At 57.5% G+C, this 22,047-nt stretch overlaps 1 protein-coding gene across 1 annotated transcript; it reads left to right on the forward strand.

Moving 5' to 3' along the window:
* Positions 1-1,513: 1,513 nt before the first annotated feature.
* ANO9 (anoctamin 9) lies at positions 1,514-17,391 on the forward strand (the record flags this gene model as incomplete). Its single annotated transcript, XM_082000238.1, has 25 exons — positions 1,514-1,550; positions 2,061-2,125; positions 5,831-5,896; positions 6,135-6,251; positions 6,531-6,667; positions 6,976-7,025; positions 7,597-7,655; positions 7,840-7,922; positions 9,199-9,333; positions 9,445-9,541; positions 9,686-9,746; positions 10,819-10,901; positions 11,345-11,449; positions 12,020-12,184; positions 12,276-12,312; positions 12,884-12,995; positions 13,301-13,358; positions 13,543-13,640; positions 13,845-14,011; positions 14,550-14,702; positions 15,038-15,185; positions 15,851-15,970; positions 16,176-16,269; positions 16,345-16,457; positions 17,364-17,391. 25 exons carry the CDS (start codon positions 1,514-1,516, stop codon positions 17,389-17,391), a joined length of 2,388 nt encoding a protein of 795 aa, XP_081856364.1.
* Between the last annotated feature and the right edge of the window lie 4,656 nt (positions 17,392-22,047).

Here is a 22,047-nt window from a genome sequence, read left to right on the forward strand (position 1 = left end):
TCTACTCAGAAGTGACAAGTGTGTAAGGAGCAGTGAGGCAGGAGGGCTCTGTGGTTTGGAGGAACATTCAGAGCACACTTTGATGCTTTCCTCTTCAAGGAGGGAGGGGATATTTGTCCTTATGGATTCTTAAAATACTTACAGATGTTCCCATAATTGTTGATGCCAAACCCTGATGCCCCTCATGTGACAGCACTATTACACATGGGGAAAAAAAGCACACCATTTCCAGTGCTGTTTCGCCAGCCAGCGAGGTGTGAAAAAGGGATTTCTCGGTCTCTGTTCGGTCCTTCCAGGGAGCCAGGTTTTCTCTGTGGTTCACAGAAGGGTTTCTGGAAGCCGCATGGGGAAACCAAAGTGGTGGAGAGCAAACCAGGCCACTGTCCAAGGCAGGAAGGAACAGGGCTGCATTCAAGTGGAAAAAACTGTGGAGCAGAGTCTCCTCCCTTATCTGGAAGCTCATGCTTTGCCTCTTTTCCTTGCCCTGGCTGTTAACAAGCTCACCGCTGGCCCCGACCCACCCGCTCTCAGAGCCTGTGCTGCTCCCATCCCTACCTCTCACATCCAATCTCTGCCGTGGAGCCCAGACTTCACCCCGAGAATGAGGCAGGTCACGCACAGCTCAGCTCTATTTTCTCTTTTTAGGGTTAATGTTTTTTTCCCTCCTTGTAAGAAATAGTTTTAACGCTTTCTAGAACTTCTGCTAATACCCCCTTCCTCCTTTTGGCCCACTTGTGACACCTCTTTGGGGATGTTCAGAAGGTAGAGCAAGCATCACTGGCACCGCGAGGGGCAGAGGAGGAAGACGGGGGTGGCAGAGCGCTGGAGCTGGCAAGAGGAGCGCGGCACGGTTACCTGCCTGCTCTGCGGGGCGGTACTGGGCTCGCCACTCCTTTGAGCAAGGGTGAAGGGCAACCTTCTCGCCTCCTCCTTGATATCTGCCCGCTGCCAGGCAGAGGCAGCTCCCTCCCAAGGCGGGCGGGAGTCCCACACGGAAGTCAAACCCACTGGGTTCGCACGAGACCCGAGGCGAAGGAGCTGGGGAAGGAAACCGCACGCTGCGGCGAAACCCCAGGCGCCTCGCCGCTCGTCCCGCCTGCGGCCTCGGCTTGGCCAGCTGCCCGCAGACAGCTCCTCGGAGGTCTGCCTGGAGGAGCGAGAGCGGAGAGGGGGAAAGAGAAAGGCTCTCCACCATGCAGGTAGGAAACAGAAACTGCTCAGCTATTTCCAAGAGGTTGCATTTCAGCACCTCTGAGTCACCTGTATCTGGAGACATGGGACACTCTAAGCTCTGATCTCTGCCACTCACGTGCTTTCAGCCTTTAAAGCACTGAAAAAGTACTACAAAACTCCCGTTCCGCTTTTCAGGGAGCCATCTCATTCCTACCGTGAGCGTGCGATGGGGAAAGTGGTGCGTGCTGCTGGCTCTGCAGTTCCCCGCAGCCGGGGAGCGAGGCAGAGCCGAGCCCCACGCACCCCAAGGCACAGCGGCGTCAGGCCAGGGGCGTCGCGCATGGCCCCAGATGTTGGTACCAGAGTTCAGAGCATGGGTCAGAGAAGGATGGTTTGGACTGAGACCAGATCTTTCGCTTGTATAAACCCAGGCACTGCATACAGCAGCGGAGGGACAGCCCTAGAAGTTTCAGGACCACCTGAAATAAAGCAAGGGGAGAGGGAGAGCTGTGAAGTTTTGTTTCTTTAGCTTGAAAGAAAAGATGCGGTTTTCTTTTATTCAAAAAGCCAGGGAAACTCTCTAAGATTGGGGCAGCTAGTAAATGCACAGCTGTACTATCTGCCCGTTCAATTAAAGATTGACACGTTCCTTAGGAAACGGTGAGGTAAGGTGGAAGTGCTCTGAGGGAAGCGTTTGTAAGAAACATCCCTGAGATAAGAGCAATGCGATCATCTCGGCGTGGGTGATTGGGAACCACCCAAACCCTCACCAGCCCACAGTCAGAAAGGAACACAAGGATGCCGGATCCTATCCGGGTCCTCTGCCTGCGTTACCCATGCGGGTGGCTGCACCCCCAGCCCAAATGCCTGGTACCATTTCGCTACAGGATCCAGTAACCTCGTACGGGGCAGCGGGTTACCCGGCCTGCGACAAGGGGACAAGGACCTGCCGGTACAGCTGGAGAGAAACCAGGCACACTTCAGGGCACGCAAACCCTTTTGTAACATTGGCATTCCTGCTTCTCGTCGTGCAGGTTACTTCTCCTACACCTTTGCCCAGCGGGACTCCAACCCTGCTCCAGCCACGGGGCCGGAAAGCAAAACAGGCACTGTCCTCCTTGATAGCAGGGATTAGAGTCCAGGGTTTATACAACCATTTCAGAGCCGAGGTGGCCTTGCACGCCGGTCCGATCTGCCTGCCTCGTGCTGCCCGAGCAAAGCAGCCGCAGTCTGACAGTGTCTGTAGTCCCCCGAGGCAAAAAAATCCGGCGTGAGAGCAGCAGTGACCCGAAGTCCCTGCCTTCCGCAGCTGTCCGTTCGTGCAAGCCACATCTGCCCGCGGAAGCAGGCTGGGCTCCAGCACAGCAGCCCCAGTAGCCAGGGCTTAAAGCAGCCTCTGCCCAGCGAGGGTGCCGGCAGCCGCCGGTGTGAGCCAAACCCACTGAAACGCTGCTTTTCCGTCGCCGCAGCTTTGCGCATCCCCCTCTGCCGCTGACTGCAGTTTTTATCTGTTACCGCTCCCGACTGGGGTACTGGGGATTGTCTGTGCTAACCTGCAAATCATTCGCAGGTTCCTCCCCATTTTTCAGCCCTACGCGGAGGCGCTCGCGGTGCCTGCGGTGCGGGTACCCGGCGGTGCATCACGTTGCTATGGGAACACAGCGAAAAGCCCAACTCTGCTGCCACGACACCTTTATTGCCTAGAGACCCGTGCACGGGCGGCCTGGGAAGGGTCCCCCCCAAGTCCTAGGGCTTGACTGGAAAATTAGAAAGCAACAAGTCCCTGCTGGGATTAAAATCGGTGCTTGCCATTTCAGGAACATGGAGAAGCAGGGGCAGCACCTGGCTGCATCAGGTCTGAGAGACAGAATCACAGAATCATTAAGGTTGGAAAAGACCTCTAAGATCATCAAGCCCAACCGTCAACCCAACACCACCATGCCCACTAAACCATGTCCTCAAGTGCCACATTTTTTGAACACCTCCCACTACAAGTGGGGATGCTGACGGAGGAAGGATGCTCTGACGAAGCTCTGCAGGCTCAGCCCCAGTGCTGTCCCCATCGGCAAGGCCCGAGGCACAGGCAGGGGCTGGTAGCACCACCAGGGATCCGGGCATAAGGCTTCTGATACTCCAGCCTGGCTACACAGACCAAGCCCCGTGGCTGGATACGTCCCATTTGTGATCCTACCTTGGTAGTCACATCAGAGAAGGATGTGCTGGTCAGGATGCTTCGGCTGCTGAGAGGGGGCCGTGCCTGCAGACAGCGGGGTGGGAGCCACCTGGACGCAGGAGCTGCGATGCCAGCAGGTCCCTTCACCTCCTCCTGAGCAACGTTGGGGTCAACACCAGCAGGATGGCTGTGTCAAGGTGCTGAGCCCAGTGGCATCATAGGAACAGCTTGAAAGCCCACTGTCTGGTTCCCCTCCACGTTGCAGGGTCACCGGTGGAGCTGGAAGGCTGGCAGCCCTGGCGGGCAGTCTTGGCGGGATGGGGCTGGTGCACACACAGGCTGAGAGAAACCAGCCGGGCAGAATGAGACAACGCGACCTGCAGAGATGTGGTGCCAGGGCAGGTCTGTGCCAGCATTAGAGCACCAGCAGGAGGGGCAGAGCCCCAACGGGACCCCTACTCCCTCCCCTGTGCCCAGAGAGGGGCTCTTGGCTGGGCTGCCGCACCAGCTAGTCACTCACCACGTGGGGAGATCAGCCTGAGCCAAAACCCAATTCTCCCACCCCAAAGCCTGCTCAGGGCTTCGGCAGAACAGAGGACAGCACCGTAGCCCCCCTCTGCATCTTGGCCTAAACTGGGGCACCTTTTAGCAGTGGGAAGTGCTGGTCCTTACTACAACAGCATCTCTGGGGGACAATACCCTCTTCTCAAGCCTTTTCACTTTGGCTTTCTGTTGGCCAGTCTCCCCATGGCCCTTTTGCTTTAGCGGAAGCCGGGGCCCTAGCTCCGCGTGAGAGAGGATTTGGTGGAGCATTTCAGCCCTTTCCTCATCCCAGTCTCCGCTGCTCCCATGGCCTCATTCTTCAGTGAAAGCTTGGGATCCATATCTTGCATCAGGGCATGGCTGCACCACCACCGCGCTGCTCCCGAGATTACAGCTGGATGAACTTGTCTGGCTGGCCCCTGTTTCAGGTCACAACATCTGTGGTGGCAATACTGACTGATGATGTCCCCATCCCCTGGCAGCTCCTTCCCACTTCTGTGCTGCATCACCATGCCCTCGGGACAGGCGGCATAACTGTTTGTTGGGCTGCACCATGAGTCACATCAGAGAACTGCAAAACCCCCCAAAATGCTGTTTTTGGGACGGTACCCATCCCCTGCCCCAGTCACGGCGTGGCCTGCGGAGCGCATCTTTATTAAACTCGTTGCATTCCCGGGGCCTGAAGCCCGGCGTGCTCTTGCCAATCCATGGAAAGACTGGTTGGACTAATCCCCTCTTGCCTAAGAGGGGACTACGGCTGCAAAACCAGGCTGAGATCACGTCAGGGAAGCCAGGCGTAGAGGGCAGGGACAAAACAGTTTGAGGCTGACGTGCTCCAGTTCTGGGCACCCAGCAGGTCCAGGCCACCCAAGGGCACTTGCTGCAGCATCCTTCGGCAGAGGAGCACCCTGGGCTGGGAAAAGGCTCTGGGCAGAGGGGAGCTGCTGCCACAGGGCCGCCTTATTTGCTTTGTGCACTGCCAGAGCTGCACCATTGCCTGGCTGAGCATAATTAGGCTCACACAGGGAAGGCGAGCTGCTGCGCTCGCCCCAGTGCAACCCCCCGCTGCAGAGCTGGTAGCACACGGGAGGGGACCAGGCAGAAGCCACGCGCCAGCAGCTCATCTTCCCCTCTCTGTCCCTTGGCTGCAGGCAACGGACATCCGAGGTGTTTCCCAGGAACTCGTTTTTCACCCCTGCAGTCCGCAGGCTTGTGCAAGCCTCCGACCGTCCATGCCCCACTCTCCCTTCACCGGGATTTAAAGCTACCTTCCCCACCCTCGCCGAAAAGTTAACAGTGCCCTACCTGAGGGGGAAAGGTTGATTAAAGATTGTAAAAACCGCTGTAGCGTGCAGAGAGAGTTAAGTGTTGACACTCTCCCAGTACAAACGTCAGGGCACCAGGTGAAACAAGCAGCAGCAAAGTCCGGAGCGGAGGGAGTGGGGTTTTTCCCCTCCTGTCTGGCTCCCTCACGGCCCCAGGGTGCCATAAGCATTGGCCATTACACGAGTCCAAGGGGAGGCTGCACGTGCTCACAGAGCAGCTGTCCCTGCAGGATCCCTAAACACGAAGCCACGTTTGGCTCAGGAAGACCCCGAACCGGAGAGCCGGAGTGTGTGGGAGAGGGTTTCAGACAAGCCTGCTCATACCCTCCTCCCTGGGCATCCATCCCCTTGTGGCTGCTGGGAGAGGAAAACTGGGACAGGTGGGTCTTCATCTTACGTAGTGATGCAATTTTATCTACGTGGGCTCTGCTGACAGGTGGGCTTCTGTGTTCCAGGAGCGGAGCGCGGCTCACCTGCGCTCCCCACCCGGAGCGGGGCAGCTTGGTCCAGGGCATCGTGACGCCATCCAAACATTAGCAGAGACGTTTGCTCTGTGCCCGGACGCAGGATATCCCGGGGAGCCCGCTGCAGCCTTCACTTGTTTTCTCTCCCGCAGGATGACATTCTGTTGACTCCCTGGAGGGACTCTCCTGTCGAATACGCGGAGCCGTTCGCCCCACCGGTAAGCTTTGCTCCCTCCGCGCTCACAGTGAGTTCAGCACAGCTCAGAGAGGGGAGCAGGGCAGTGTCAAGGCAGAAGCTGCCTCGCTGTCCCCATCCCCACTCTCCTGCTCACTCCCGGTTCCCAGTGGCCCTCTACACAGTCGTGATGAAGGTCCAAACCTCCGGGAGGCTGGAGCCGAGAGGGAGAGCTCTTGGCTTGCCACCCCCATTAATTCCCTGGCATTTTCTGCGGGCAGGATGAAGAGAAGTGGGATTACGTCCTGGTGAGTGACATCCATGAGGTGGGCAGTGAGAAGGAGATCAAGAGGAAGAAGTTCCTGGATGAGCTGAGCAAGAAGGGGTTCACCATCAAGGTGAGGGGCTGTAGGAGGAAAAGGCAGCAGATACTTGGATATCTTGTGATACCTGGGATCCAAGCCTGGTTTGGGCTCCTGCATCCCAGGAGATGGGAGAGGCCTGAACCAGTGAGCTGATCCACTGTATCAGGGCTGAAAAACATACTGCACGCTTCAAGCAGGGGAGACCTCAGCCCCAGGACTTACACAGCCCCCAGCCCGGGCAGCGCCGTCCCTTTTCCTGCCACTTTGACTCTGCCAGCATTGCTCTAATAGCGCTTCTCTTCCACCCACTAGAAAATTGAGGACAAGAAGCTATTTTATGGGGTCCGTGCCCCAGAATGGATCTTCCAGAAATACCAACGGCTCCTGAGGAACCCCGACAGCAGGCTGCAAAACCCCGGTGCCCATCATGACACACCAGTGACCACCAGGTGGGTGCTGAGATGGGCTGGGCTACTGACTTCCAGTGTCTTGCACTCCCCTTTCTCCACGCCAGCACCCATTTTCCAGCTCCGCTTACGGCTTTGCCAGGCTTTTCATTTTCCACAGAAGGCCACCTCCACCTACCACGTGCAAAGTTGCTGGCTTCTCACTGTCCACAGCCAGCTCCCCATTTCTTCCCCCCTTCCTTCCCTGGATTCTAGTGCATACCTTCTCCCTTCCCTCCCTTGCTTTCCAGGGCCACACAGCACAAGTCTGTATCCCCAGAGCAGCTTTTAACTCGTTTCTCCTTGCTCAGGATACAGATCGTGAACTTCGTCCTGCAGAACACGGTGACATCCGACCTTGGTAAGGGAACGGGGCCAGCAGGGGTGATGCTTAGCCTGGATCTGCAGCAAGGCTCCTGCCCCATGGCGGGCACGGGCATCCCCAGCTGCCTTGCCACCCCCGGGGAGGATGCAGAGGAGGGGAGAAAGCCCAGCTGCAGCTCAGACAAGTAAATTTGCTACTGCATCCAGAGGCTGGGAGATCTGGACTGCAGCAACAGCCTTCTACTCCCTCTGCCCAAAGCTCAGCTGCCCACCGCTGCTCTCCAGTGTCCCCAGAAGAGCTCATCCCTCTCTGACACCCCGGGATGAGCAGGGCAGCACAGGGTGCTGGCTTTCTAGCCATCTCTGAGGACCTGCCCACATGGCTTGCTCCCAGAGCCAGCCACGAGACAGCCTGCGGCAGCGCAGCACAACCGCAAGGATTAGTGCTGATCCCCTTTGAATTGCTCAGCCTCTCCCAGGTGGGGTTGGGGTTTTTTTTGGCCCACCTCAAAGGCTCCAGAAAAGGTTTGGGGTGATTCCGCCTGGCCAGGAGCACATGGGGTGAGAGCAAAGCTTCACTAATCCTCTCTTTTCTGCTCTGCTACCAGAGAAGCTGCGTGACCTGATGAGGAAGAAGGTCTTTGAAGCAACGTTTCCCCTGCACGAGGTAAGGCTGAGCACACGGGTGCCAGGGAGGCAAAGCCACGAGAGGTGGAAGAGACCTTTGGGTAACTGGGGCTGCACCAGGATCTCTCGGGATGAAGCACAACAAAGCTCCTGGCAGCAGCCTGGGAGCGGGGCTGGGGATTGCCCTAACATTCTTGTATCTGACCAACCTCTCTGCTCTCCAGAAAGAAGAGGTAAGGGAATTCCTAAAGGAGAAATGGGCTCGCTGGAGAGATATATTTTGCCAACAGCCGATTGAGAAGATCAGGTAACACAGGCAGAAGGGGCACGACAGATCCTTCTAACCAAGGGGTCCCACCTGAAACCGAGAGGTCTTTATGCCCTTCGCCAGGCTCCCGTGTTTTCTTTTAAATCATTAGTTTGAACCTGGCTCTTCCTGCAAGTATTGGGCTGCTCTGAAGCCTGCAAAGTTCTTAGCCTAAGGGGTATCCCTGTGGCACCGAGCTCCATCTGCTAATTTTGCAGCATGAAACAACCCCTGCATCTGCACGGTTTTTCATTGCCCCGTTTCGTTTTCAACCACATGCTCCCACATTCAAAAGGAAGGCGAGGTGGGAACAGCATCAGTGCTGCACATCTAGCTCGAGGCTGAACTTGGGGCATTAAAAACAAGGGGCTCCCATAACCACATTAAAACTCAGGCAAGAGCACAGCTCTTATTTTAAAAGGGGAAGAAAACAAACTCTCCATGGCCAGGGGAAGGCGCACAAGAAGAACATGCTACCGCATAAAGCGGTCAGCGGGCTGTTAGGGAGATGAAATATTGCAGTGGAGATGCGCTCTCCTCCCTTAAATGTTTATTGCCGTGCCCAAGTCTAGCAGAGGCACTAGGGACTCCTGATGCCGCCGCGGCACACAAGGGCAGACAACTCACCCTTTCCGAGGTGAATGCATCGTGACTTGTCGCTGCCACGGAAGGCTTAAAGGGCTGGCTGTGAAATTGGAGGGGCGAGGGGCGTGTTGGGGGTTTTGTTTGTTTTAAACAAAGGCCAGGGAACACATCACCATCTTTGACTGCTGGGAGAAAGTTAATTCCTCTAGAGTACGGGAGAGGCGGCGGGTCCACCAGTCAGTAGTTACCATCATTTCTCACCCATGCCTCCGAGCCTCTTCCCCTCACCAGAAAAGCTGAGATACATGCCACCGTAAGACCGGGCCAGCCCCCGCAATGGCCCCCCATTGCTCTCCATCCCGCTGTCGCCTCTCAGCACGTCTTCGCTGCGCAGTCCCATGGCGATGTCCGCTGTGGGATTCCTGTGCGGTCGGCGCACAAGGAGACCCAGCTACCTCTGCTGGCGCCTGCCGCTGCTGCAATCCCCGGGAGGTGCTGCGCGCTTGTGGTTCCTCCGGCTCCTCCGCTCAGCTGGGCTGACCCTCCCAGTCCCAGCAGAATCCCCAGACATACAGACGGCACTGCCCCTCCTGGACCTGATATCCCTTTGCGCGGGACAATCATCTTTCAGTGACCCCTGACAACGTGGTCTCTTCCCCAGCTGCAAATCACATCTCGCTTTTCCTTCTAGGTGCTATTTCGGCGAGAAGGTGGCCTTGTACTTTGCCTGGCTGGGCTGGTACACCTACCTGCTGGGAATCGCTGCAGCGGTCGGACTGGTGGTCTTCGTGGCTGGGATTACTGTTTTCAATTCCAGCCAGGTGAGGTAAGGCAGTCGAAGACGCCAAACGCGCATCCCGTTCACGAGCCTTTGCTGTGCACGTAGCTTTGAGCCACCGTCACTCCCCTCTGCTTCCCTCTACGCCTTTCTCTCTAGCAAGGAGATCTGTGAAGCCAGTAACACCGTCATGTGCCCGCTCTGTGACCAGAAGTGCCCGTTCTGGCTGCTCTCCGACACCTGCACCTACGCCAAGGTAGGCAGCCCCCTTCCTGCATTCTGCCCTCCTGCAGCAGCTTTACCTGTCTCTGGGGTCCAGGGCGGCAAGCGGAGCGCTGAGCACGGAGGCCTCTCCCCTGCACCCCGCTGCCCCATCACGCTCTTCCTTGATGTCCTCCAGGTCACTCACATGATTGACAACGAGGGGACGGTTTTGTTTGCCATGTTCATGGCGATCTGGGGTAGGTGTCAATGTCTTGGTGCCAAGCACACACAGCTGGGAGGAGGGAACGGCCCGCGGCGGCTTAGGGGGAGAGGAGGTGGAGGGAAAAGGGACACTAACACAGCTTCACCATTCAGGGGCTTCTCGGTCCTCACCTCCTCCGCTTCCAGGGCCACCAGCTCCCCTTCCAGACAAGGCAAGGGACACACTCACCCCAGCAATTTCCTTCAGCTCCCCAAGCGCTCCCTACCCGTCCTGCCTGAGGGCTTTTACTTCTCTCCCACCACAGCCTCCTGCAGAGCACCCGGCAGCCTCTCTAGCTGGACTCTTCCAGCAGCTGCCTGTGAGCGGTCGCAGCCGCAGGAAGGAGCCACCACCGGATCCCCCATTAACCCTCCCAGACGGCTGCAGTGGCACAAGCGCGCAGACTGCTGGGCGCTGAGCTGACAGGGTCCCATCACCATACTGGCTACACCTCTCATTTGGCTTTACTACAGCCCTTTCCGTCACAAAGGCCATCGCAGGTGCGGGCTGGGCGCTGCACCTGCGAGACCGTGGTCTGAGCAGGTCACGGACGTGGTCTTGCGTGTTGCTGCAGGCTGGTTTACACAGGGACAAGCCCAGGAAGGTCAATCCAGATTAACAGACAGGGTGGTTATAAATGGATTTGCAGAGGTGTAGCCATGCTGGGGTGCAGTGCAGGACACCTGTTCCACTTGAAAGGTGGTTTTTTCATTAATCCAGAGTAACGTGGCCGGCTGGAGCCGTGTAGACATGCCAGCCCCAGCAGAGCAGCCCTGGCGCCCACTCTATGCAGACACCACAGCTGGCCCAACGCCCAGCCAACCCGCGCTCCTCCGTCCCCATCCCCACGCGCGGCCGAGCTCTCACCGCTGCGCGCCCAGGGTCCTTCCCGGTCGCTGCGACGCAGCGGCGGCTGCCGGTCCTTCGTGGGCCAAGGGCAGCCCAGGCTGGTTTGCCATCGGGTTGGGTGGTAATGTGACTATCCATCCCGCGCTGTGGCACAGAGGGGTGACTTCATCTCCAGAGCCATCCCCGAGTGTCACAGCACTCTCTCCTTCCCCTCACAGCCACAGTGTTCCTGGAACTGTGGAAGAGGCAGAGAGCCACCGTGGTCACCGACTGGAACCTGTACAGGTGGGATGAGGAAGAGGTGAGGACGTCATCTTTCCTGCTTACTGCTTCCCTTTTCAGGCCAGTATTCAGCTGGACCTACAGAAAAGACACGCCACAGGGACCCCCTTGCCCAGCTTGATACTCTGTCATTGTAAACATCTAATGGAGACACTAAAAGAAATGGCAAAGCCAACATCTGACAGCCCTGGGAGAGTCCTGGGAGAGGCAGAGTCCTCTGGAGACTTAAGCAGATGCTAGCGCCTCTCCGCATTGCTAGCCAGCTCTCCACCTGCACAAGAACTTGAACACAATCAGGATTGGCCACGCTGTTGTGGGTTGGGTTGGGTGTCCATCTCTGTCCTTCTCTGGTGCTGCTCATCCCATATATCCATTAACACAATGACCCCTGAACTTTCCACTACCTGGGCACAGATCTGCTGGATCCTTTCTTTTTTGATTTTTTTTTTTTTTTTTTTTAAGGAGGAGCTGGCTATGGAGCTGATCAATAATTTGCAGCATGAACCCCGGAAGTACCAGCACTCCTACTTCCGCAGCACCATCATACTCCTCTTGGTTCTGCTGATGGTACGTGCCAGGGTGAACAAAGGAAGATGTGGTTTAAGGGCACATGGACTTTCCACCTTCCCTCCCTATTCTGCTGCAAGAACAGCACCTCAGAGTGTCCTATTGCTGGAGCAAAGGCACAAAGCAGGTTGCCAGAGCAGGTCTGTGCCCATCACAAGGATCCAGGGGCCTCCCTATGCTCACACCTTGCTGTGCTGATGGGAGAGGCCAACCACCCTTTGGGGATCTGGGCCGGAGGCTCTGCTCTTGCAATGGAAGGCAGTGAAGATCAAGGCAGTAACACAGAGGGTAGGAAGAGGCAAAGCCTTGATGGTCTTCTTTCTCCCCATGGATCAGTGGAGAGAGTCTAGATGAGCAGTTCAGGTCTAGAGTCTAGATGAGTAGTTCAGGAGACATCCACCTTATGAACCTCCCATCCTTAAGTGAAGAGCACTGGCTTGCACTTGAGACCATGTCCAGATGAGCTCTGGTGAAGGGTGTCAGGGTTTGAAAGGCTGGTGGTCCTCAGGTAGGATGGAGCACGTGCCCTTCATGCACAGCTTCTCACCACTCTGCTGCCCTCCTCCACAGATTGCCGTGCTGATCGGCATTGCCCACGCGCTCGTCATTTACCGGGTGATAGCAACGGCTCTCTTCACCCAGAGCAACTTCGAGTTCCTCCGCGAGCAGGCCAACACAATGGCAGTGATGACAGGGGCTGTGCTGCACTATATCACCATTGTCATCATGACCAAGGTGTGGAGTGAGACACCGGGCAGGCAGCAGGTCTTCTGTTTGCTTTTCCACCATCAATCCTCCCTCCCCATTTTACACCTCTCTCCTGCAGGTCAACAGGCGTGTGGCCCTCTATCTCTGTGACCTGGGTAAGGGAAACCAGGGGCTGTCTCCCACCTGCACCCACACCCCGCAACGCCGAGCTGCCCAGCCGTACCCAGGGACTGCAGCGCAGCAGCCCCTCGGTCCCCAAATGCAGCCAGGCTCCTGGCCCCTTCCCTTGCTTCACCATCACAAAGCATCTACCAGGCAGCTCTTGCCAGGCAGGTCCCCACGGGAGCCAGCAGCCCTCCAACACACAAGCTCATCTGTGGCCCACATGCTGCCAGCTGGCTGTCCCACAGCCACATTACGCTTTGGAGGGGCAGCCACCCTGCGGGGCTGAGGCTCGGCACGCACCGGAACCCACCACAGCTGCAGGAGAGGTCACAACATGGTTTTCCTCCCAGCTGAAGGGCCCATTCTCCCCCAGCTCATGGCTCTGAGGGACCTCCCTGCTTAGCTGGGATCAGTTCCACCAAAGGGGAAGGGCAGGGAAGGCTCCACGAGGGGCAGACACACCCTTCCAACCTTCAAAGAGCTGCTGTGGCATCTGAGGGGGAGCAGGGCAAGGTCCCACCGCCCTGTGACCAAGCCTCTGGGCTTTGCTCCCTTCCCCAGAGAAACCACGGACCTTCTCCCAGCGTGAGAACAACTTCACCGTGAAGATCTTCACCTTCCAGTTCTTCACAAACTTCTCTTCGCTCATCTACATCGCCTTTTTCCTGGGACGGTGAGTAGTGGCTGGAGGCTTGGCAGAGAGCAGAGGGGAGCCTGTGTTTGGGGCATACACCCCCAAATCTCTCCAGGGTCTGGGAACAGCCCAGTCCCTCTACCCTCCCCACCAGGCACAGGGACCCCATTTGGGACCTCAGGAGGGCCATGAATTTTCCCTGTGGGCATGGTGGGTGAGGAAAGCCCCTTGCCTCTCCACCAGTGCTTGGAGGATAGTGCCCTCCATCCTGCTGCTGGATGTTCATCCAATGGGGGTCAGCAGTGGGGCTCATCAGGTATCGCTGCTGTTGCTTCCATCCTCAGGATCAACGGCCACCCAGGGAACTATGTGCGCGTTGCTGGCAAGTGGAGGCTGGAGGAGGTGAGGGACTTGCCGAGAAGCTCTCTGACCGCACACCACAACTCCTACACTTCCCTTCCCTGCTGCCCAGCAAGGCTCTGGGAATCTCAGCTTCCTCGTGTAGTACCTGCCTTGGCCAAACAGCCCCCCGGGCCAGGTCGCCCTGCTTGCAGTGCGCAACTCCTCTCCTCTCGTCCCTTCGCAGTGCCACCCCAGTGGCTGCATCACTGACCTCTTCATCCAGATGGCCATCATCATGCTGCTCAAGCAGACCATCAGCAACGTGATGGAGTATCTCGTCCCGTAAGATTTCCTCTAGCCTGCGAAGTGCTCACTGGCGCTCCTGCACGTTCAGGACAGCTTCCCAGCTCTTACAGAGAGTGACCCTGGTCTTTGGGCCAAGATTTCCTCCTTTTCCTTCCTCAGGTCTCCAGGGCTGTCACTAGCAGCAGTTCAGCCCTGCTGTCCTGTGCAAGCAGCTGTACAAATCGCTCCCTCCCCTTGCAGCTGGATGGCCCACAAGCTACGCAAGAAGCGGCAGCGCCCCAAGAAGAGAAGCATGATGTTAGGAGAGGAGGAGGAGGTCGAGGACCCCTGCAAAAGGCAGTGGCTGAGCAACTATCAACTCAACGAGGTCAACATCTTCAGCTTGTTTGACGAGTTCTTGGAGATGGGTATGTAGGGCAGGAGGTCAAGTGAGGAGGGATGCTGGGCGCAGAGACACATGCCCTCCTTGGCTGGAGACAGCATCGTGCTGGGGAGCCCATACGTAGGCAAGGGAGAGCTCCGAGACCCATCTCCATGCCCAGCCCCACTCCAAGAGCTCTGGCACACCAAGGAGATCATTCCCAAAACAAGGGAGAGCAGGCAACTGTGCTGGCCTTGGGTCCCTGCCTAGGACCTTCCTCTCCTCCCAGGAGCGTCAAGGTGATGGCTGTAACCCCAGGGTGGTCCCTCTGCCTGGCTGGCTCAACCAGTGCCCTGCGGGGCCCCCACAGATCCCCCTCTCTGACAGCCCCGGGAGAGGTGGGTGATCCCTGTGGGGCTGGGGGGGTTCCCAAGACAGGCCTATATCCCCCTTTCACCCCTGCAAAGCCCCTCTGACACAAGCCGCAAAGCAGGAGAAATCCAGACAGCGGTCAGGACGCTGTGGGATGTCCCCTCTGCGGTGTGAAGCTTCACACCAGCACCTGGCATTTTCCCCCTCCGCAGTGATCCAGTACAGCTTCACCACCATTTTCGTTGCTGCCTTTCCCCTCGCCCCGCTGCTGGCGTTCTGCAACAACCTCTTCGAGATCCGCCTGGATGCCATCAAGATGATGCGGCTGCGCCGGCGCATGGTGCCCAGGAAGGCCAACGACATCGGTGAGATGGGGCCTGAGGAGCACCCTCCCTCCAGCGCTGCTGCTTGTGCGAACCGTGCTGGCGTTAAGCCTCTTCCCCAGTGTGAAGCCCTCAAGCACCCCTTCGCTGGGGCGGGTAGCACTTCACCGCGGAGGTAGGAGAGCACAGGGAGAGCTGTGGCTTGGGGAAGGAGAAGCCATTTCAGACTCTGCAGAGGCCGAGGGGAAGCTTGGAGGCCTCCTTCCTTGACCTCTTCTGGCCATGCCAAACCTGCCTGAGCTGGGGCTTGGTCTGCAACCCCTGAACAGCGGCCGTGAGCCGTCAGAGGGGCCTCACTGATCACTCCTCTCCCACAGGAATCTGGCTGCAGGTCCTGGAGGCCATCGGCATCCTGGCTGTCATCGGGAATGGGCTGGTGATCGCCATCACGTCCGACTTCATTCCCATGCAGGTCTACAAGTACACGTACAGCCCCTGCGTGATGGAAAACAGCACTGACGTGGAGTGAGTGCTGCCAGTCGGCTGCTTGCAAGCCCTGCCTGCGGTGTCCCTGCCTGTGGTGTCACTGGTGCAGAAGCACGAGGCAGATGAGCGGTCCCCTGCACTGGGGTGGGCGAAAAGGGGAGCAGGGGAGGATTTTCCAGATGGCACAGTCTTCAGCATCCCAGCCAGCCTCCCACTCGCATCATCCCTGTGGTGGGTAAACTGGTACCCCTGAATGGAAAGAGCACCGCGTACTGTTGGAGAGCTGCAGGACTGTCTGGGTGCCTGCCCCTGCCCTCCCCCTTGTCCTCCAAGCCTTGGCTCACTGGCCAAGTTCAGTCAAACTGGACAGAAGTCTCGGAGACATTCATCTGCCCCAGGCTTTGTGAAAATGGGTAGCTAGGGAGGGAGAGCCCCAGATGGGTGCTGGCTTCCCCAAAATGGGAGGCTACAGTCTGTGCTCAACCATACTACTAGTCACCTGAGAATCCCCACACCAGGGAAACCGTAGAAAGGAAAGCTGCAGATAGACAGGCTTTGTCACAACCAGAGGCCTTTTGACTCCCCTAGAAGACACAAAAGCGGCAGCTTTTGGTTAGGGTATGCCACAACCCCCCAGCATGGCCACGAGCATCCCCTTCATGGCCGGGCCGGTGCGCACAGACACGACCTTTCCCCCCACGCAGCTGCTCGACCGGCTACATCAACCACAGCCTCTCCGTCTTCCGCGTCCAGGACTTCGAGCCGTACACAAAAGTGCCCGAAACGCTGCCGGACTTTGCCGGGGACGAGATCAAGGAGTGCAGGTAACAACAGCCTGTGGCCATTGCTCAGTAGCATTCCACCCCGAGCCCCTCACCGTGATGCCCAGCCCGCAGCCGGGGAACGGGCGGATGCTGGAGCGAGGGAAGGCGCTGGGGCTCCTCTCGGACCCCACGGAGGGCGGCGAGGCAGAGCACAACGCCTGGCGCAGGGGCAGCCTGGGCCGGCACCGACGGGGCTGTGCTGCAGGTACCGGGATTACAGGCGCGCCGACGACTACAGCTACACGGTCCAGTTCTGGCACATCTTCGCGGCCCGGCTTGCCTTCCTCATCCTCTTCGAGGTGAGCACCTGCGGGGGCAGGAGGAGGCTGGGGCCGGGCACGGGCCACGTTAGTGGGTCCCTTTGCTTTCTGCAGCACGTGGCTCTGTGCGTCAAACTGATTGCAGCCTGGTACGTCCCTGATGTCCCCCAGTCGGTCAAGAATCAATTTCTGGACAGAAAACACAGCAACCTTCGCAAGGAACTGAGGTGGGTGATGCCCCAGAAGGTGCCAGGGTTGCTGTGCTCGGAGATGGCACAGCCTCCAGCAGGAGACCTGCCCAGCTGCAGGATCCGTCCGCTCCAGAGCCCCACGATCAGGCTAACGCTCACCACCATGGGCACAGAGAAGGGGGGGCTGTGAGTCCCTGCCCTCAGGGCAGCTCCTCCATCACCCTTTTCAGGTTAGCTTCTCCCCCAGGTTTCAGCCCAGCCTCTGCTACCTGGGACCTACAGCAGAAAATGTTCTTTTTAAGATGAGCTGCGTGACCCATAAATGAGAACCAACCCCCCTGAGCCCCCACTCACCAGCCCAGGTGCCTGGTTTTTAGGCACTCAAGGCCAGTGAAACGAGTCCCACCTGAGGCAATTCAACACTAGGGCTCACCAGAGGAAGGGTCTGCTTGGCTTTGGCTTTTCCTTCAGAAAAAGAAAAGCTCCAAGTTAAAACAAGGAGCAATTTTGCCCACATTTTCCATGTAAACTTTGTTTAAAAAAAAATAAAAAATTAAGTATTCCATCTGGAAACAGAACCAATGTAGTCAAGAGCCATAGGCTGGGCTGCTCATGCTGCTGTCCCTCATGGACTGAGCCCCGCTTTGGAGGAGGGCTCAGCCTAGCCCTTGTCCCAGCTGCCACCCCAAAACCCAGGCCAGAGTAGAGGCGAGCAGGGCTCAGCAGGCACCGCACTGCCACAGTTCAGCTTTCAGGCGCTGGCTCCCTGTTGATGGAGGGACTTCCCTCAAACAGGGATTTACCACAAATAGCGCGTCATTCTTTCTCCATTTATTTCTGCCAAAAGGCCCTGTTTCCCACTCGGAATATTTTTCCACACCTCCCCGTTTCTTCCTGATTCGGACAGTTCCCTTCCGCAACACCCCTCTCCTTTCCCCCCAGCATGATGGAGTACTCCACCGAGGTGTAGCCACCGCTTGCCAAGGAGCATGAGAAACGTGGACTTGAGCCCCCTCCCCAGCCTGGCAGTGCCACAGGCGCGGGGGGCACCACGGCAGCACTGCCCGCGGACACGGGCCCCGGGCCCTGGCTGTGACCAAGCTTGGACCTGAACTGGGAAGTGACAACGTGACGGTGGCTTCGCAGGAGCAGGATGCCTTCCTCCACGGCTGCGAGGAGGAAGGAAGTTGCGGCAGAGCTGGGGATGGTGCCTTCCCAGCACGCCGAGTAGCTGGGGAAGAGCTTTGGCACTAGAGACAAACCACGGCGCAGCACCCAGCCGCTGCCGGGCGAGCACGACGCTGGTCTGCGTGAGATGACCTGGCTTCCTCGTCTATCACTGCCTTGACGTGCAACTCAGCATCACCAGAAAAGCCGGTTACCTCGTTCCAGCTTCCCTCGCCAGCTCTGTATTTGCACTTTGGCCCCTTTTTTCTCGGCCTTCAGTGACCTCCCTGCTCTTGCACCGCCGAGAAACTTGAGTCCTTCCTCTTTCACCACAGCCAGCGCAATCCTCCTCTTGGCACCACCACCGCATGGCTGCGGCTCCATCCTGCTGTTTTCACGGACATTGGAAAAAATGCAGTTGTTTGTTAGCCTGACTGCATTTTGCTCCGGGATCTGCCGAGCCTCTGCATCTGCCCTAAGCGCACCTGACAGTTGTGCCTGGCTCAACTACCACGAGCAAAATGGTAAATAAAAACATTAACACCCACATGGACACAAGCGGCCAGATCTTCAGCTGCTGTTGAATCACTGTATGCACACTGGTATCATTCCTGCCTCCCTCCTTTGCCATCCACATCACCCAAAGAAATCGTCCCCCTCAGAACCTTTTCTTGTCTCAACGTGGATAATTAAAAAAGCCCGGAGCTGAAGAGTCTGTGCGTAACCCGGAGCTAGGGCCGCGTGTGGGTGCTGGCTGGTGAGACACTTAAAGGAAGTTGGCACTTTGACCATGAGCAGTGGGAAAACAACCTGTTAAATGTGCTGGTGTAACAGAAATACTGAGCTACACAGAAAATCCTGAGTGATAGGGCTAGCAAGGGTTATCTCTTGCTCCAGAACATGACCTGCTAGCCTAAACCCGAGCCCTGCCAGCCTGCAATTTCTCCACCCCTTCCCTTACAGCCCTGCAGTGCTGGCCCTCCATCTCCTTACAGCCACAGACAGAAGGGGGTTTGTCCGCAGGAGAGAGCAGGGCTTACATCCCACGGCTGGGCTGCTGTCACAGCCAGCACTGCGACTTTTCTGATCGATGCACATTCCCGGCCTCTTAGCTTCGCTCTCTGCCGGGTCTACCTTTAGCGATCCGCTTACTGACTCGAGGCAGGGCTATTTGTGCTCAGGGAACAAAGTCTCTGTTCATCGCTGCCAGGAATGATAACGTGCCCTCAAGCACGTGACTCTTCGCTCGGCATTGAGCGCAGAAACAGCCCTTTGATGCCCTGTGAGATTCCACACACGTTACATCAGGCCCATGCAGCCTCGCTGAGCTGGGTTTGCAAACGTACGGGGAAAAAGCTTTCCTCTTATTTTTTCCTGATTTCAGTTAACGAGGAAGGCAGTAGCATGGGACAGCAGCTCTGTTTCCAGCTTTCTTATGGTGCTCATGAACTCCTGGGCAAATCCACTAGAGTGTTTCAAAGTTTTAGTGTCTTTCTTCTTTGTAAGAACTGGAAACTCTGAACTGGTTTGTAAGTTTAACCTCGAGCTCTACCCCTTCATCCCCTCCTCTGTAAAACAGCAGTAGGTGCCTCCCTGTGTTGGAGGTGAATTGTGGGGATAAACTGAAAGAAATGTGGGAGCCACAAGGGTGCCACAGCATGAGCACGTGTGTGTGCAGGCGTAACAGCTGCGATAGCCACGCTGCAAACTCAGAAAGACGCAGAGAAGCAAATATGAGCACTACAGGTCATGAACAAGTATTTCATCAGGGCCCATTTGTCTTGTTCTGTAATTAAAAGTCAGACTGGCCCAAGCCCCAGCTGTGGCTAGAGCCATACTGCTGCACAGAAGTCTGCGCAGTGATGCTTCCTCCCAGTCATTAAGCCGGTTCTCGCTGTATAAAGCGCTGCAAGAACTGCATGTGTCAGGGGAGGCCACGCCACTTTCAGCTCTCTGGAAGGGTCAACGCAGCCCCTGTTTAAGAGCAAAAAGCCAGCGCCCACTGTGCCTCCTCGGAGAGGAGCAGTGATTGTGATTAAAGGTCTGTTACTAGGTAGCACCACATCCTGCAGCGATATTCTCATTTCTGGGACTTAGAAGCAAACCCTGGTTTCATATTGTATCGGTGGCCTTGGAACATAGTCGCGTGGCAGCTCTAAGTAGCTTAAATTTAATTAACTTCAAGCTGTTAAATCCATCAAGAATCGGCTATTAGCGAGCTCATGCTACACAGTAATTGTCATTCACCTGCTCGTTCATGGGGAGCCATTCGTGCCTCGGGCTGGGGTGTGGCAGCAGGCAGGACGAGGTCCCAAGCCCTGGCATGGCGCAGGGTCTGAAGGTGACAGCCTGAGCTCAAGAGGATTTTGACAAGGGATTCAGATGTGGAGCTGGAGGTCAGCCCCCTCCTTCCCCAGATGTGCTGACGCCAGCCACGGCTGACCAGGACATGGCTCTGTCAAAGCACAGGGCAGGGTCACAAGCATTCCGCTGCGGAATCCGTAGCGCTGCTGGAGTCTCCCAAGGCTCCCAGCACAGGCACACCAGGAGGTGGGGGTCCGTAGGGGCTGTGCCCCACGGCTGAGGCCAGCTGCGGAGAGCAGGTGACTATCCTGGAGGTGACGTGTCTGAGTCAGTACTGCAGAGAAAGGCTCCAGGGTTACCTCGGCCTCGAAACTTCACTCCCAAGCACGTCGAAAGCCACTAACTGTCTAGCAGGGGACTGAAATGAGCCGTACAACGCTCTCAGCCCTCTGGCTTGTTTTGTCCTTTCACCACTGTGACCCAGACCGCCTCCACTCCTTGCTACACACAGGAATAACTCTGATGGACAAGAAAGGTTTTATCAGCTCCCCATTTACTTCCAAGCCGCCTCACACCCTTGCCATCCACAGGACCTGGGCTTGTTCCTTGGGATCCTTCATCATCCCACAAAGTCAACTGGTTTACACGGGCTTTTGCAGCCCATACATCAAAGTGACCATGGTATCGTGGACGACAGAGAAGCCGTCCCTAAAAGAGCTGCTTAGATAGCTGCTACCCCAAACACGCACGCAGCTGCTGTGCTGGAGGGCAGAGGACCAAGGGGCCATCCCCAGAGCACCAGCCCTCCAACGGGGCTCTCTCTATCCCTTTTTTCCCCCCCACAATAGGTCAACAGCACCAACATTTTACATAATAACCAGTAAGGATTCTTAGTTGGGGGTGTTCCTCCTTGTGAATAGGCCCATGGACCTATCTGTGACCTGCACATGTTTGTGTGTGTGTGTATATATATATAAAAAAATACATATATACACTTCACCCAGGGACAACAGGCCCTACCAAGTCAAGCATCAGCCACACACAAGCCCAGGCACACTTTGCCAGCGCTTGTCCCGCCCCCCCAGTATGGAAGCTTTTCCCTCGGGGGTGGGGGAGGCCCCGGCGCCGCGCAGACCCCACGATCGGCGTTATTCAGCCTCCGCGTTTCTACGCCCGGGGCGAAGGCGGGCAGCTGCGGGACCAAGAAAACCAGGAGGGCCACCATCTTGGCGGCCCGCGGGGCATGCTGGGAGATGTAGTGTCGTGGCCACAGACGGGGTGGGGGCCCGCGGCGCCAAGACTACAGCACCCGGCGTACACCGCGCGGGGGCGAAACCCGCTTCCAGCCCGGCGGCCGGCAGTTGCCATGGAAACAGCGCGCCGCCGGCCCGAGGGGGCGGGCGGGAGCACACCGGGGAGCCCAGGCCCGGGCTCTCCAACAGGGCTGCGGGAGGGATTTGCTAAAAAAATTGAAAATAAATCAGTAATTAGAAGTGAAAGCACGCAAAGGGGAAGCGAGACCCATGTTTGTTCCAAGGCGAGGATTGAGGAACGCTGAAGGAGCCCTTCCCGCCCCCGTTCACCCGCCCCGACCGCGCGCCAGGGCCCCAGCGCCATCCCCGAGCCTCCAACCCTGCTTGAGCCGGGGCCTTGCAGGAGGAAAACAGCCTCTTTTCTTCCCGTTCTGGTCCCAGAGCGTGTGCTGGCCGTTGCTCCCGCTGCTCAGCGGCTGCAGGTCGGGTCGGCGTTTCTCTTAGGCCGGCCGAGGCTGGCTGCAGTGCCCAGGCTGTGCCGCGCTGCGAGCACAGCCTGGGCCGTGCTGGGGCTCTAATCGCCACCTCGGCAATTACTACAAGCGATCACCTGCTGTTCGGGAGCGGCCATGCCTGGGCCTGGCTCCCCGCCGCCGGCGCCAGCCCGAGGAGCCACCCCATGGTACCGGTTTCAACTTGCAAAAAGGCTTTTAAAATCACGGAGGAGAAGGAAACAGACGGGAGACCCCAAGACACGTGCGGTCATGGATGTGAGCTGCCCGGCCTCCCCCGCCTCCCTCCATCGGTAACTCACCTTGACAGAGCCTGAGAGTATCGAGTTTGCTGGTGCTCAGCAAACCAGGGCCCCAGAATGCAGGGTTTTGCCCTGGGCTCTCCCCACG

The sequence above is a fragment of the Phaethon aethereus genome (assembly GCF_964289735.1).
Source record: "Phaethon aethereus genome assembly, chromosome: 5".
Classification (NCBI taxonomy): Eukaryota; Metazoa; Chordata; class Aves; order Phaethontiformes; family Phaethontidae; genus Phaethon; species Phaethon aethereus.